The 13673-nt window shown below is 47.6% G+C and overlaps 1 protein-coding gene across 7 annotated transcripts in view; it reads right to left on the reverse strand.

The window, feature by feature from the left end:
• Positions 1 to 408: 408 nt before the first annotated feature.
• LOC123789071 (uncharacterized) overlaps positions 409 to 13673 on the reverse strand; it is an 81263-nt gene continuing 67998 nt past the window's right edge. For 4 of the 7 annotated variants that reach the window (XM_087863937.1, XM_087863936.1, XM_087863934.1 and 1 more), the window contains 14 exons: positions 11572 to 11624; positions 11137 to 11161; positions 10452 to 10516; positions 9939 to 9966; positions 9001 to 9077; positions 8384 to 8408; positions 7682 to 7746; positions 7170 to 7200; positions 6231 to 6307; positions 5615 to 5639; positions 4908 to 4972; positions 4402 to 4426; positions 2521 to 2609; positions 409 to 685 (listed from right to left, as the gene is read on the reverse strand). In XM_087863937.1, the coding sequence (XP_087720063.1) occupies positions 2536 to 2609; positions 4402 to 4426; positions 4908 to 4972; positions 5615 to 5639; positions 6231 to 6307; positions 7170 to 7200; positions 7682 to 7746; positions 8384 to 8408; positions 9001 to 9077; positions 9939 to 9966; positions 10452 to 10516; positions 11137 to 11161; positions 11572 to 11624 (635 nt within the window). In that variant the 3' untranslated portion in view covers positions 409 to 685; positions 2521 to 2535. The remainder of the gene's footprint in view (positions 686 to 2520; positions 2610 to 4401; positions 4427 to 4907; positions 4973 to 5614; positions 5640 to 6230; positions 6308 to 7169; positions 7201 to 7681; positions 7747 to 8383; positions 8409 to 9000; positions 9078 to 9938; positions 9967 to 10451; positions 10517 to 11136; positions 11162 to 11571; positions 11625 to 13673) is intronic. The other 3 variants (XM_087863938.1, XM_087863939.1, XM_087863940.1) reach the window with 3 other exon arrangements.

Genomic DNA, 13673 nt, shown 5'->3' on the forward strand with positions numbered 1-13673 from the left:
GGCCTACTTATTAGAATTATGTTATGAGGCTAAAAGTAAATAAACACAAGGAAAGCCTTAAGAAAAATAAAATAAATGACTGGTGTTTCATAATCACCCTAAGTGGTCAATCACTGAGTGACTGCAAGAATAAGGTAGACACTTGGTGGTGGTGGAATCCAGAGAGGGGACGTGGATGGCTCCACAGCAAGAGAGGATGGACGCTCACTCTTAGCTTTACATGGGGTGGATGCTTTACTGCTCGTGGACAATACCTGTTACCATCTCCTGTAATCCTCAGGTCAGCCCTATTGAGGTGGGTGGGGGCAGAGCAGGGGCTGTAAGCCATATTCTAGTGGGAGGCACTGAAACGTAGAGAGATTAAGTGACATGCCAAGAGTTACCAGCCGCTTTTGCCATCATTAGAGATAGATTTCTTACAGGCTTTTTCTATTTATGCACTTCCCACCAAAGGGAACACTGTTCTCATTTGGGGCAGACGTAGCAATTCCTCCAAGTCGTGTGCCTGAATCATCACAAGTGGCCTCTGTTTGGAGCTGACACAGGAGTTGGAATGTCCAACCTTGGTGATTCATTTCATTTGATGAAATCGGAAGTTCCCAGAGGGACATACCATGGGGGGTCTTCGGACGGACGGCACATCCAGCAGTCAGAAACCCAGGAGTGACGTCAGGGATGTTCTGACCTATCAAGGGTAATAATTAGTAGAATGATTAGAATAAGAAAGCGGGAGTAAAGGGGTCATTCTGGGTGAATGGCAACAAGGGTTTATGAAAAATGAGAAGAATTATTTTAACTGAGCAGATACAAAACAGAAAAAGAATCAAATGGGAGTCTTGACCCAATATCTTGTGTGGAAACTGCCCACTAGCCATCACAATTTGGCTGTTCTGAAAATCTTGGGGAGCTGCCTGCTTCTGAAGACTGGCTATTTCCAGAGGATCTCTGAGAAGCCTCAGTTTGAGTAGCCCTCTAATTGTGTGAAATTCTGATTTTTTAAATTATTTTATTTATTTTAGTAGAGACATGTGAAGCCAAGGGTGAACCCCCAGGAGTTACACCGCTTTGTTTTTAAACAGTACCCGAAGGGGTCCCTTCAGGGGATGTGTAAGGGCAGTTTTTCTCTGATGTCTCTTCCTGAGGTTGAAGATCATGAAGAGGCTTCCAGGAAGATTTCAGGAATGGAGGCCTGAAGCTGTTGGTGAAAACCTTGGGCACTATTACAAGAGCTCTTTGCAATATGCTGCCATGTCTGCACGTAGTAGGGTAGTGCAATCTAGTCTGGGTAGTGAAATTCCTACAGGTAAGGAACTTCCAGCTACTCATTTAGTGGGAGAGCCCGTGTGTTCCCAAGGGAATAGACTGGAGAGCCATCATCGCTAGTGCGTATTTGCACCCAGGGAGCTCACAGGTTTCTGAAAGTTTTGCTACTTTTAATGGAAGGATGAAAATGTTTTGCCCACTTGAAACAGTTTATGTCTTAAATAATGAACTGTGTTCCGGCAAAGTTGTAATTTCTTGTGAAACTCTATATTTCTTTTTGGCCAAGGTTGAGAGCAAGTAAAGAGAACCCTTTTTAGAGGATTTTTTGTTCTCTGGACAAAGTCGGAGATCATTCACACATTATATAAGAACTGAATTACAAGGGAAACTTAGATTTCCTTTTTCAGTCTTGATCGAGCACATGGGAAAAGGAGAGGGGCCTTCAGTGAACTCCTAGGCCATGACTGTCCAGGTATGCCACTGTTCTGTCCAGGAGAGAACAAAAAGGATATACCCTTCGGTCTCTTAGTGAAACAACTTTGGATTCAGAATTTCTTTTGGAGGCCTCAACATAGCATCCAAAATGTGCTGCCCATTGGGCTTCCTCCTTTCCGATGATGCTTCTCAAATGAATGATTTTGCTCCAATCAGGTTGTCTAGAGTTGGCCTTGAAAAGCCAAGTCATCGTTGGTGAAGTCGTGGGGAACAAGAATTCGGATTGTGATGAATGTACACATGAGCATCAGACATTTTTTTCTGGAAGAGGAGAGCGGTTAGGTTTAGAGGATTCCCAAGAGAGCTGGTGACAGTTGGTAGAAATAGAACATTTGTGCATCTCATGCCTTGGGCCCCAAAAATGACAGGGCTGAAGAGAGAGATGATAGATTTGAAGATCCAAGAACATCAAGTGCCAGGAGGAGCCCAGGTCCTGCAGGAGGAGGATCATAAAAAGCAGGAAAGAGGAACTTGGCCAAAGCTACAAAAAGGACCTTCTCAGTAAGAGAGAGGAGACGGGTGCCTGGGTGGCAAAGGCGGGTAAGCATGTGACTCCTGATTTTGGCTCAGGTCGTGATCTCTGGGTCCTGGAGTCAAGTCCCATATCAGGCTCTGCCCTCAGTGGGGATTCTGCTTTGGGGTCTCCCTCTCTCTTCCTCTGCCCCTCCCCCACTCGTGCCATCTCAGTCTCTCCCAAAATAAAATAAATAAATCTTTACAAAAAAAAAAAAGAGTATAAAAATGAAAGAGGAAATAAATTACATGCGGATGGTGGATCTATGGGTCCGAGTCTTCGCATCCTGCAAAGTCGTCTTCCTTACGGACAACAGTGGGCATTGTCATGGCCTGGTCTTGGGAAAGGAAAGGGGACAATCAGGGTGAAGTGAGGACTCAGGCCACTGCCCCCGGGATTATGTCCCCGACCCCAAAACTCAATGCTGCCCTCAGCTCCGCAGTCCCCCCACCTCACCACCCATGGGGCCGTGATCCCTTTACCTCACTGATGAGAAAGGCGTCCAGGGTCTCTGGGCCCTTCCCAGCCCTCAGATTTCATAACTGGGACCAGGAAGCAGTGCCTGTCAGCCCATTCTTTCAAGAGGCAGCCACCGTGGTGCCCATGACTTTCTGTCCTCATGATTTCCTACCTTCCTCTGCTCCCTCCTGCTACCCTCCCTCCTCTCTCCCTGAATCATTAATTCCTTATTTCCCTTCTCCTGTCACCTCCAACAACCAGACTGTTCTCTGCAATGGGAACAGTGGAGGAACGATCATGGGTTTACTGACATGCTCCCTAGTCAATCAGTTGATCAATGAGCCAATGCAGCTAACATGGAGGCGGCTGCCACGGGCCTGGGGTGATGCTGGGCCATGAGAGTGACCATCAACTGGGCAATCAAGTAGACTGCCCCATGCCTGGGCTCATCTTGGGCACTTGATACACACTTCCTATTGATGACAGCCCGTAAGTGTCCTAGCCCAGAGAGGAGAGGAATGTGATAGTAGAGGTAATGGTACTTGTCCGAATTCCCCTAGTCTGTCAGTGGGGGGACGGGCATTCTCCAGCTGGTGTGGCCACATAAACACCAGTACCTGCAGTGTTCACCAAAGACCCTGAGACCTGGAAGGACTAGGGAGGGCCCCGAGCAGATGGATGGAAGGTCCGAGGGTGGGCCATGACCACGATGTGGGGACCAGGCCCGTCGCTGTCAGTGGAATCTGACAGGAGCAAAGATCCTGGCCCCGCTTCCCAGAGCCTCTGTCCTGGGCCCAGTCAGTCCCAGGAGACCAGCTCAGAGGGACCGTGAGAGCCAGTGTGTGCTGCCAGCCCAGCAGCCTTCACACAGGCCTCTAGAATTCCCGTCAGCCAGGGAGGGTCTCCGGGCAGCTGCATATGAGCCTCTCTCCCATGGAGCCAAGTGAAGGTCTTGCTCTGCTCCCAGTATAAGGGATGTGGTGAGGAGAAGAGAGAAATGTGCTCCAGGATGTGCCTCTCACCTCACCTCTGCAGCAGAATGCCTCGGGGAGTATTGCTCGCTATGATTGGGTTAGAGCATATGGAGGCATTTGGTTCCCAGGCATGAGCTGAGGGCCACCGCTTGGCCTCCTGTGGTCATAGGGCTATAATGTGTGCGCTGTGACGAGATTTCTTTATTTCGTCTTTTCGTTTCGTTTCTTTTCTTTTAATTTCTTTTCCTTCTTTCTTTCTTTCTTTCTTTGTTTTTTTTTTTTTTTTTTGAGAATGTGGACATTGGACATTGTGCAGTGGCAGTGGGATACACCTCCTGGAGCAATATGCAATCTCTCTCTCGCTCTTTCCATCTCTCTCTCTCCCTCTCTGCATCTCTCTTTCTGTGTCTGACTCTCCCTGTCTCCCACACAAAAACACAATCATATCACATAGAGCCACAAAAGAAACCCCAAACCCAAGCCTCAAGCACACACACCACACCACACACAGGGAATACAATGGCTTCCTAGGACTGTAGACACATGGACACACTTTTTCACCTGGGAAATCTCCTGTCCACCACACCCCCACAACCCAATCAGGGCGGCTCGCCAGACGGAGGATTGCAAGGATGCCCCACCTGCATTAACATCTAGAGTTTTGTCTCAGGAAGAGGCTGATTCCAGAATACATACCGCATTCACCAGATGCTCCTGTGCCCTGCAGGTACAGAAAAGAGGACACCGTGAGGCTCAGGATATGCTACACACTGTCTGTCTGTGTGAGCTTTATTTCCCTCAATGACTTTAGGAACCCAGATGGAACACAGTGGTTGAGTCCAATGACCCCAAAGTAAGTGAACTGGATGCCTTAGGAAGTTGTTTTTCCTGGGGGACATGTCTGTCCAGTCCATTCAGGACGGTGACTACAAAATGCTTCATCCAAGCAGGAGAAAGTGTTACTGAGGGACAGGATCCTACCACAGCGTTTAGAACCATGTTTGGTGTCGCCAATGGTAAATGTCCTCTCGATCAGCTAACGGTTGGCAGAGACAACCACTCCATGCTCTCCCAAAAAGGAAAATTGTATGAGATCTATATGTATAATCCCAAATATACATTGTCTGATTTTCATCTGAATTTGATTGGAAATAAACCAAGAAAGCAATATCTGTTCCTCAGACAAAAAACTTCTAGCTCACCATGGCGAGAGGTGTGCCTCCGGCGCTGTCTCCTTTGATGGGATCCATGTCTTCCTCCAAGGCATCTAGGACACAGAGTACCCGTCAGCACATTCCTCTTGTTGCTCAAGAATATTCATGGAATGTTGCTGGATATGGACACGAGGCTGGGGTGTATGAAGCCAGCTGGTTTCCAAGCATGGACTGAAGTGCCCCTGCTGGGCCACCCACTGCAGTAAGGCTCTAAAGTGCGCAGTGTGATAACATGGCTTTGGAGAAGGGTGACATCATGCAGTATCTGTCTGACATATCTCCTAGAGAAACACCTTTCTCTCTCTCTCTCCCCCTCTCTGTCTCTTTCTCGGTCATCTCTCTCTTTCTCTGTCTTTGTCCCTCTGTCTATGTCTCTCCGTCTTTCTATCTGTCTTTGTCCCTCTCTCTCTCTCTCTCTCACACACACACACACTCACAATCACACCACATAGAGCCACAAAAGACACCCCAACACCAAGCCTCACGCACACACACCCACACCACACACAGGGAATACAATGGCTTCCTAGGACTGTAGACACATGGACACACTTTTTCACCTGGGAAATCTCCTGTCCACCACACCCCCACAACCCAATCAGGGCGGCTCGCCAGACTGAGGATTGCAAGGATGCCCCACCTGCATTAACATCTAGAGTTTTGTCTCAGGAAGAGGCTGATTCCAGAATACATACCGCATTCACCGGATGCTCCTGTCCCCTGCAGGTACAGAAAAGAGGACACCGTGAGGCTCAGGTCATGCTACACACTGTCTGTCTGTGTGAGCTTTATTTCCCTCAATGACTTTAGGAACCCAGATGGAACACAGTGGTTGAGTCCAACAACCCCAAAGTAAGTGAACTGGATGCCTTAGGAAGTTGTTTTTCCTGGGGGACATGTCTGTCCAGTCCATTCAGGACGGTGACTACAAAATGCTTCATCCAAGCAGGAGAAAGTGTTACTGAGGGACAGGATCCTACCACAGCGTTTAGAACCACGTTTGGTGTCACCAATGGTAAATGTCCTCTCGATCAGCTAACGGTTGGCAGAGACAACCACTCAACGCTCTCCCCACCAGGGAAATTACATATGTAGAATCTCAAAACTATATATAGCTTTTTACATAAAATCGGTATATAAAAATAATTTCATTTCCATATACAAGCAGTTGACATTAGGAAAATGATTTTTGTTTTAGTATTATGTTCAACTCGCCAACACAGAGTATACTATCTGAATTTCATCTGAATTTGATTGGAACGAAACCCAGAAAGCAACATTTGTTCCTCGGGGATAGACAGGCGAGCTCACCTTGGCAAGAGGCAGGCCCTCCTCCTCTGTGATCCTCTGATAAAGCCAGGACCAGACAGTGCCATCATCAGTCACATCTAGAAGGACACAGAGTACCTGTCAGCATATTAGTGGTGCTGCTCAAGAAAGATGTGGGGAGGGGCGCCTGAGTGGCTCAGTCGGTGAACCATCTGCCTTCAGCTCAAGTCAGGACCGCAGGGTCCTGCGATCGAGTCCCGGATGGGGCTTCCTGCTCAGCAAGGGTCTGCCCCTCTCACCTGTTTGTGCTCTCACTCACTCTCTCTCAAATAAATAAAATCTTAAAAAAAAAAGAAAAGAATGCCTCGAGGAGTATTGCTCTCTATGAATGGGGTTAGAGCATATGGAGGCATTTGGTTCCCAGGCACGAGCTGAACGCCCCGCTGGGCCTCCCGTGGTAATAGGGCTATAATGTGTGCCCTGTGATGAGATTTCTTTATCTCGTCTTGTCTTTTCGTCTCTTTTCTTTTCTTTCTTTCTTTCTTTCTTTCTTTTTTTTTTTTTTTGAGAATGTGGACAATGGGAATTGTGCAGTGGCAGTGGGATACACCTCCTGGAGACATATGCAATCTCTCTCTCACTCTTTCCATCTCTCCCTCTCCCTCTGTGCATCTCTCTGTCTGTGTCCGTGTCTCCCTGTCTCCCACACAATCACACACTCACAATCACACCACATAGAGCCACAAATGACACCCCAACCCCAAGCCTCATGCACACACACCCACACCACACACAGGGAATACAATGGCTTCCTAGGACTGTAGACACATGGACACACTTTTTCACCTGGGAAATCTCCTGTCCACCACACACCCACAACCCAATCAGGGCAGCTCGCCAGACGGAGGATTGCAAAGATGCCCCACCTGCATTAACATCTAGAGTTTTATCTAAGGAAGAGGCTGATACCAGAATACGTACCACTCTCGCTGGTGGTGGTTGATGGTGTCACCTGCAGGTACAGAAAAGAGGACACCGTGAGGCTCAGGTCATGCTACACACTGTCTGTCTGCATGAGCTTTATTTCCCTCAATGACTTTAGGAACCCAGATGGAACACAGTGGTTGAGTCCAATGACCCCAAAGTAAGTGAACTGGATGCCTTAGGAAGTTGTTTTTCCTGGGGGACATGTCTGTCCAGTCCATTCAGGACGGTGACTACAAAATGCTTCATCCAAGCAGGAGAAAGTGTTACTGAGGGACAGGATCCTACCACAGCGTTTAGAACCATGTTTGGTGTCGCCAATGGTAAATGTCCTCTCGATCAGCTAACGGTTGGCAGAGACAACCACTCCATGCTCTCCCAAAAAGAAACATTATATGAGATCTATATGTATAATCCCAAATATACATTGTCTGATTTTCATCCGAATTTGATTGGAAAGAAACCAAGAAAGCAACATCTGTTTTTCGGACAAAGAACTTCTAGCTCACCATGGCGAGAGGTGTGCCTCCGGCGCTGTCTCCTTTGATGGGATCCATGTCTTCCTCCAAGGCATCTAGGACACAGAGTACCCGTCAGCACATTCCTCTTGTTGCTCAAGAATATTCATGGAATGTTGCTGGATATGGACACGAGGCTGGGGTGTATGGAGCCTGCTGGTTTTGAAGCATGGACTGAAGTGCCCCTGCTGGGCCACCCACTGCAGTAAGGCTCTAAAGTGCGCAGTGTGATAACATGGCTTTGGAGAAGGGTGACATCATGCAGTATCTGTCTGACATATCTCCTGGAGAAACACCTTTCTCTCTCTCTCTCCCCCTCTCTGTCTCTTTCTCGGTCATCTCTCTCTTTTTCTGTCTTTGTCCCTCTGTCTATGTCTCTCTGTCTTTCTATCTGTCTTTGTCCCTCTCTCTCTCTCACACACACACACACACTCACAATCAACCCCATAGAGCCACAAAAGACACCCCAACACCAAGCCTCATGCACACACACCCACACCACACACAGGGAATACAATGGCTTCCTAGGACTGTAGACACATGGACACACTTTTTCACCTGGGAAATCTCCTGTCCACCACACCCCCACAACCCAATCAGGGCGGCTCGCCAGACTGAGGATTGCAAGGATGCCCCACCTGCATTAACATCTAGAGTTTTGTCTCAGGAAGAGGCTGATTCCAGAATACGTACCGCATTCACCGGATGCTCCTGTCCCCTGCAGGTACAGAAAAGAGGACACCGTGAGGCTCAGGTCATGCTACACACTGTCTGTCTGTGTGAGCTTTATTTCCCTCAATGACTTTAGGAACCCAGATGGAACACAGTGGTTGAGTCCAATGACCCCAAAGTAAGTGAACTGGATGCCTTAGGAAGTTGTTTTTCCTGGGGGACATGTCTGTCCAGTCCATTCAGGATGGTGACTACAAAATGCTTCATCCAAGCAGGAGAAAGTGTTACTGAGGGACAGGATCCTACCACAGCGTTTAGAACCACATTTGGTGTCGCCAATGCTAAACGTCCTCTCGAATCAGCTAACGGTTGGCAGAGACAACCACTCAACGCTCTCCCCACCAGGGAAATTACATATGTAGAATCTCAAAACTATATATAGCTTTTTACATAAAATCGGTATATAAAAATAATTTCATTTCCATATACAAGCAGTTGACATTAGGAAAATGATTTTTGTTTTAGTATTATGTTCAATTCGCCAACACAGAGTATACTATCTGAATTTCATCTGAATTTGATTGGAACGAAACCCAGAAAGCAACATTTGTTCCTCGGGGATAGACAGGCGAGCTCACCTTGGCAAGAGGCAGGCCCTCCTCCTCTGTGATCCTCTGATAAAGCCAGGACCAGACAGCGCCATCATCAGTCACATCTAGAAGAACACAGAGTACCTATCAGCGTATTGGTGGTGCTGCTCAAGAAAGATGCGGGGAGGGGCGCCTGAGTGGCTCAGTCGGTGAACCATCTGCCTTCAGCTCAAGTCAGGACCGCAGGGTCCTGGGATCGAGTCCCGGATGGGGCTTCCTGCTCAGCAAGGGTCTGCCCCTCTCACCTGTTTGTGCTCTCACTCACTCTCTCTCAAATAAATAAAATCTTAAAAAAAAAAAAAAAGAATGCCTTGAGGTGTATTGCTCTCTATGAATGGGGTTAGAGCATATGGAGGCATTTGGTTCCCAGGCATGAGCTAAACGCCCCGCTGGGCCTCCCGCGGTAATAGGGCTATAATGTGTGCACTGTGATGAGATTTCTTTATCTCGTCTTGTCTTTTCTTCTCTTTTCTTTTCTTTCTTTCTGTCTTTCTTTCTTTCTTTTTTTTTTGAGAATGTGGACAATGGGAATTGTGCAGTGGCAGTGGGATACACCTCCTGGAGACATATGCAATGTCTCTCTCACTCTTTCCATCTCTCCCTCTCCCTCTGTGCATTTCTCTGTCTGTGTCTGTGTCTCCCTGTCTCCCACACAATCACACACTCACAATCACACCACATAGAGCCACAAATGACACCCCAACCCCAAGCCTCATGCACACACACCCACACCACACACAGGGAATACAATGGCTTCCTAGGACTGTAGACACATGGACACACTTTTTCACCTGGGAAATCTCCTGTCCACCACACCCCCACAACCCAATCAGGGCGGCTCGCCAGACTGAGGATTGCAAGGATGCCCCACCTGCATTAACGTCTAGAGTTTTATCTCAGGAAGAGGCTGATTCCAGAATACGTACCGCTCTCGCTGGTGGTTGAAGGTGTCACCTGCAGGTACAGAAAAGAGGACACCGTGAGGCTCAGGTCATGCTACACACTGTCTGTCTGTCTGCATGAGCTTTATTTCCCTCAATGACTTTAGGAACCCAGATGGAACACAGTGGTTGAGTCCAATGACCCCAAAGTAAGTGAACTGGATGCCTTAGGAAGTTGTTTTTCCTGGGGGACATGTCTGTCCAGTCCATTCAGGATGGTGACTACAAAATGCTTCATCCAAGCAGGAGAGAGTGTTACTGAGGGACAGGATCCTACCACAGCGTTTAGAACCATGTTTGGTGTTGCCAATGGTAAATGTCCTCTCGATCAGCTAACGGTTGGCAGAGACAACCACTCCATGCTCTCCCAAAAAGGAAAATTGTATGAGATCTATATGTATAATCTCAAATATACATTGTCTGATTTTCATCTGAATTTGATTGGAAAGAAACCAAGAAAGCAACATCTGTTCCTCGGACAAAGAACTTCTAGCTCACCATGGCGAGAGGTGTGCCTCCGGCGCTGTCTCCTTTGATGGGATCCATGTCTTCCTCCAAGGCATCTAGGACACAGAGTACCCGTCAGCACATTCCTCTTGTTGCTCAAGAATATTCATGGAATGTTGCTTGATATGGACACAAGGCTGGGGTGTATGGAGCCAGCTGGTTTCCAAGCATGGACTGAAAAGCCCCTGCTGGGCCACCCACCGCAGTAAGGCTCTAAAGTGCGCAGTGTGATAACATGGCTTTGGAGAAGGGTGACATCATGCAGTATCTGTCTGACATATCTCCTGGAGAAACACCTTTCTCTCTCTCTCTCTCTGTCTCTCTATGTTTCTGTCTTCTCTCTCTCTGTCTCTGTCTTTGTCTCTCTTTCTCTTGCTCTCTCTCTCTCTCACACACACACACACTCACAATCACACTACACAAGACACCTAACCCCCAAGCCTCATGCACACACACCCACACCACCCAGGGGGAATGCATTGGTTTCCTAGGACTGGAGACACATGCACATAGTTTCTCACCTGGAGTCTGCTTTTCCCCACACTCCCAAGCCTCAGTCCTACCAGGAACCTGGAATCAGATGGCTCTCCAGACTGAGGACAGTGAGGACATCCCCCCAACCTGCCTTACCATCTAGAGTTTTTCCTCAGCAAGGGACTGATTCCAGAATACGTACCACCTCCACATGGTTCTGGGGCCACCTGCGTTTACAGAAAAGAACACACCCTGAGGGTCAGGTCATATGCATACTGTGTCATCACCGGTTCTCTTGGTGACTATTGAAAACCAAATGAGAAACAGCAGGAAAGACAAAGGCCCGGAAAGGAAGCACAGTGTGCACCCATGGAAAAGGCATGAGCTTTTCCTGGGGGATGGATCTTTCAAATTCCCTGAAGCACAATTACAAAACTCTTAATTCAGGGAGGAAAAGCTGCTTCTGAGTAAAAGGTTCCCTACCACACAGTTTACAACCTCCCCTCCCAACACCCCAAGAAAATGGTACCTCACGTCTAAAAACTACACTGTCATGTTGTCATAGCTGAACTCACTTCAAAAAGACGAAACTCAAGTAAGAAACATTTCTTTCTCAGGCAAAGACAGCCAAGCTTACCCTCGATGTGTTGGGCCATGATGCTTTCTTGCCAAGGTCCTCCTTGGTAGACTCTGAAAGGACACAGAGTAAGTGTCAGTCCATTGTTGGTCCTACTCAGGAATTACTCTGTGATCACTGTTGATATGGACACGGGACAAGACTGTATGGGAGTGACTGGTTAAGAAGCATGGGCTGAGCTGCTGCTGGGCCATTCTCCTTGGTGGGTGAGGAAAAGCAAACAAGAGGATGAGAAAACAAAGGAGAAACAGACCTTTGACTTTCTAGCTTAAGGCAACCTGGTCGATGTGAGTCAGTTAGTCTACAAATAGGTCGCCTGGTTGCACACTGTGGTGTCGTGAGGGAGCCCCACCCCTCCCTCTGCCCATAGCGAAGTCTATTTGTTCTGCCAGGACGAAGCTCCTCCAACTGGCCATCCGAATGGGAGACAGACTAGAGGACACAGAGTACCTTCCCGCCACGGTGCTCTATCTCATGAATGACTCAGAGAGCTCTGCTTGACTTGAACGACAGAACAGTGGAGATGGCTGTGGTTGGTTAAACAGCATGCAGTTGCCAATGGCAAGATTTGATTCCTTCTGATGGTTGAGTAATTTACAGTGTATCTATATTACAAACTGAGGGCTGCTGAAGGGGGGGTTTGTGAGGGATGTGGTTGGTTTAACAGCATGCACTTGCCAATGACAAGATTTGAGTCCTTCAACAGTTGAGTAATATTCCCATATATCTAGAGAACACACTGAGGCTGCTGAAGTGGGGGGATGGGGTAATTGGGTGATGGGCCTTAAGGAGGGCACTTGATGGAATGACAATTGGCTGTTACCGCAACAGATGAACCACTAAGTTCTACCCCTGAAACTACTAATACAGTATATGTTACATAATTTGAATTTACATTAAAAAAGAAAAGCCTGCAGTTGGCTATTGGTGAGCCCCCTTCTTCATGGAAGGAGATGCAGAGAACAGAAGCAGCAAAGAAGGGAGAAACAGAGTCCTGGCTTTGCCATTGAAGGCAAAGGTACACCTGAAACGAACGGAATATGGTGTGTCAACTCAACTACTTCCATTCAAAAATAATGATGAAAAATAAAGACACCCTAAAAACAGAAGATAGTCCAAAAATTTAAAAATATGAAATAAATAAAAATAACATCATTAATCTTATGGTATTTTTCTGCCCAGTGTGTGTCTCATGTATGTGTACACTGAGTCGGGTGGCTCTCCGTGCTAGCAGTAGTCATCCACTAATGGGATGGTCCTTTACAGTGGGAAGCCTGGGTTCCTCCTGATGTCCTCTACCCCATCTCTGTAAGAGAGGTGCAGGAAAAAGAGTGGACCCTGGGTTAGTAACCAAATGTTACTTGGAGTTCTTATTTGTCCTTGTTGCTTGGGTGTGTCATTGCCAGCACTGGAGGCTTTCTGGGGTTCAGGGGGATCATGCAATCAAAGAGCATTAAACTATCTCTTGATTCCCGTTTGGGGCCAGCCGCTGAGAAGTGACCCAACACTGAGAGAGATTTACCAGGTTTTTCAATGTTGTGCCTCCCAGTCTCAAAATCTGTGAGCTGGACAGACAGTTTGGACCTTCTGTGTGCTTTTCACACTAAGGGCTATGCCCAAGTCTGCCCTCCATGTGACCACTGAGGCCACCTCATAATGGTAGACAGTACTTGGGATCTCTGTAGACTCATGCAGTTCAGATATATACACAGGCCTTGGAAAGATCCTGCATGGTTTCTGTTGAACCCATGGCTCAGAGCTATGCTTGTCAGTGTGGAAGTGCAGTTCAGTATCTCAGAGTAGCAGCATGGGCCCAGCCATCTGGGTGCACATTTTGGCATTTCCACTTAAGAGCTTGTGTGCTTGGGCGCATTCAGCTCTGTGCCTCAGTTTCTCCATCTGAAGAGTGCCCTTAGCAAGCAAAGTACACTGCATTGGTGGTGAGGGTTGAATGGTTAGTGTAAGTAAAGCATGCCATGGAAATGCTCAGGAAGATTCCTTGGAGGTGAAATGTCTCATCTGAGATGCCATAACTCCACAAAACTCAGAGCTGCAGTCAAACTCTGCTGTCCAAGCTCCCAGGCCAGTGCTTTCCCCACGAC

The sequence above is a fragment of the Ursus americanus genome, chromosome 8, assembly GCF_024610735.1.
Source record: "Ursus americanus isolate L20-20 chromosome 8, mUrsAme1.1.p, whole genome shotgun sequence".
In the NCBI taxonomy this organism is placed as follows: Eukaryota; Metazoa; Chordata; class Mammalia; order Carnivora; family Ursidae; genus Ursus; species Ursus americanus.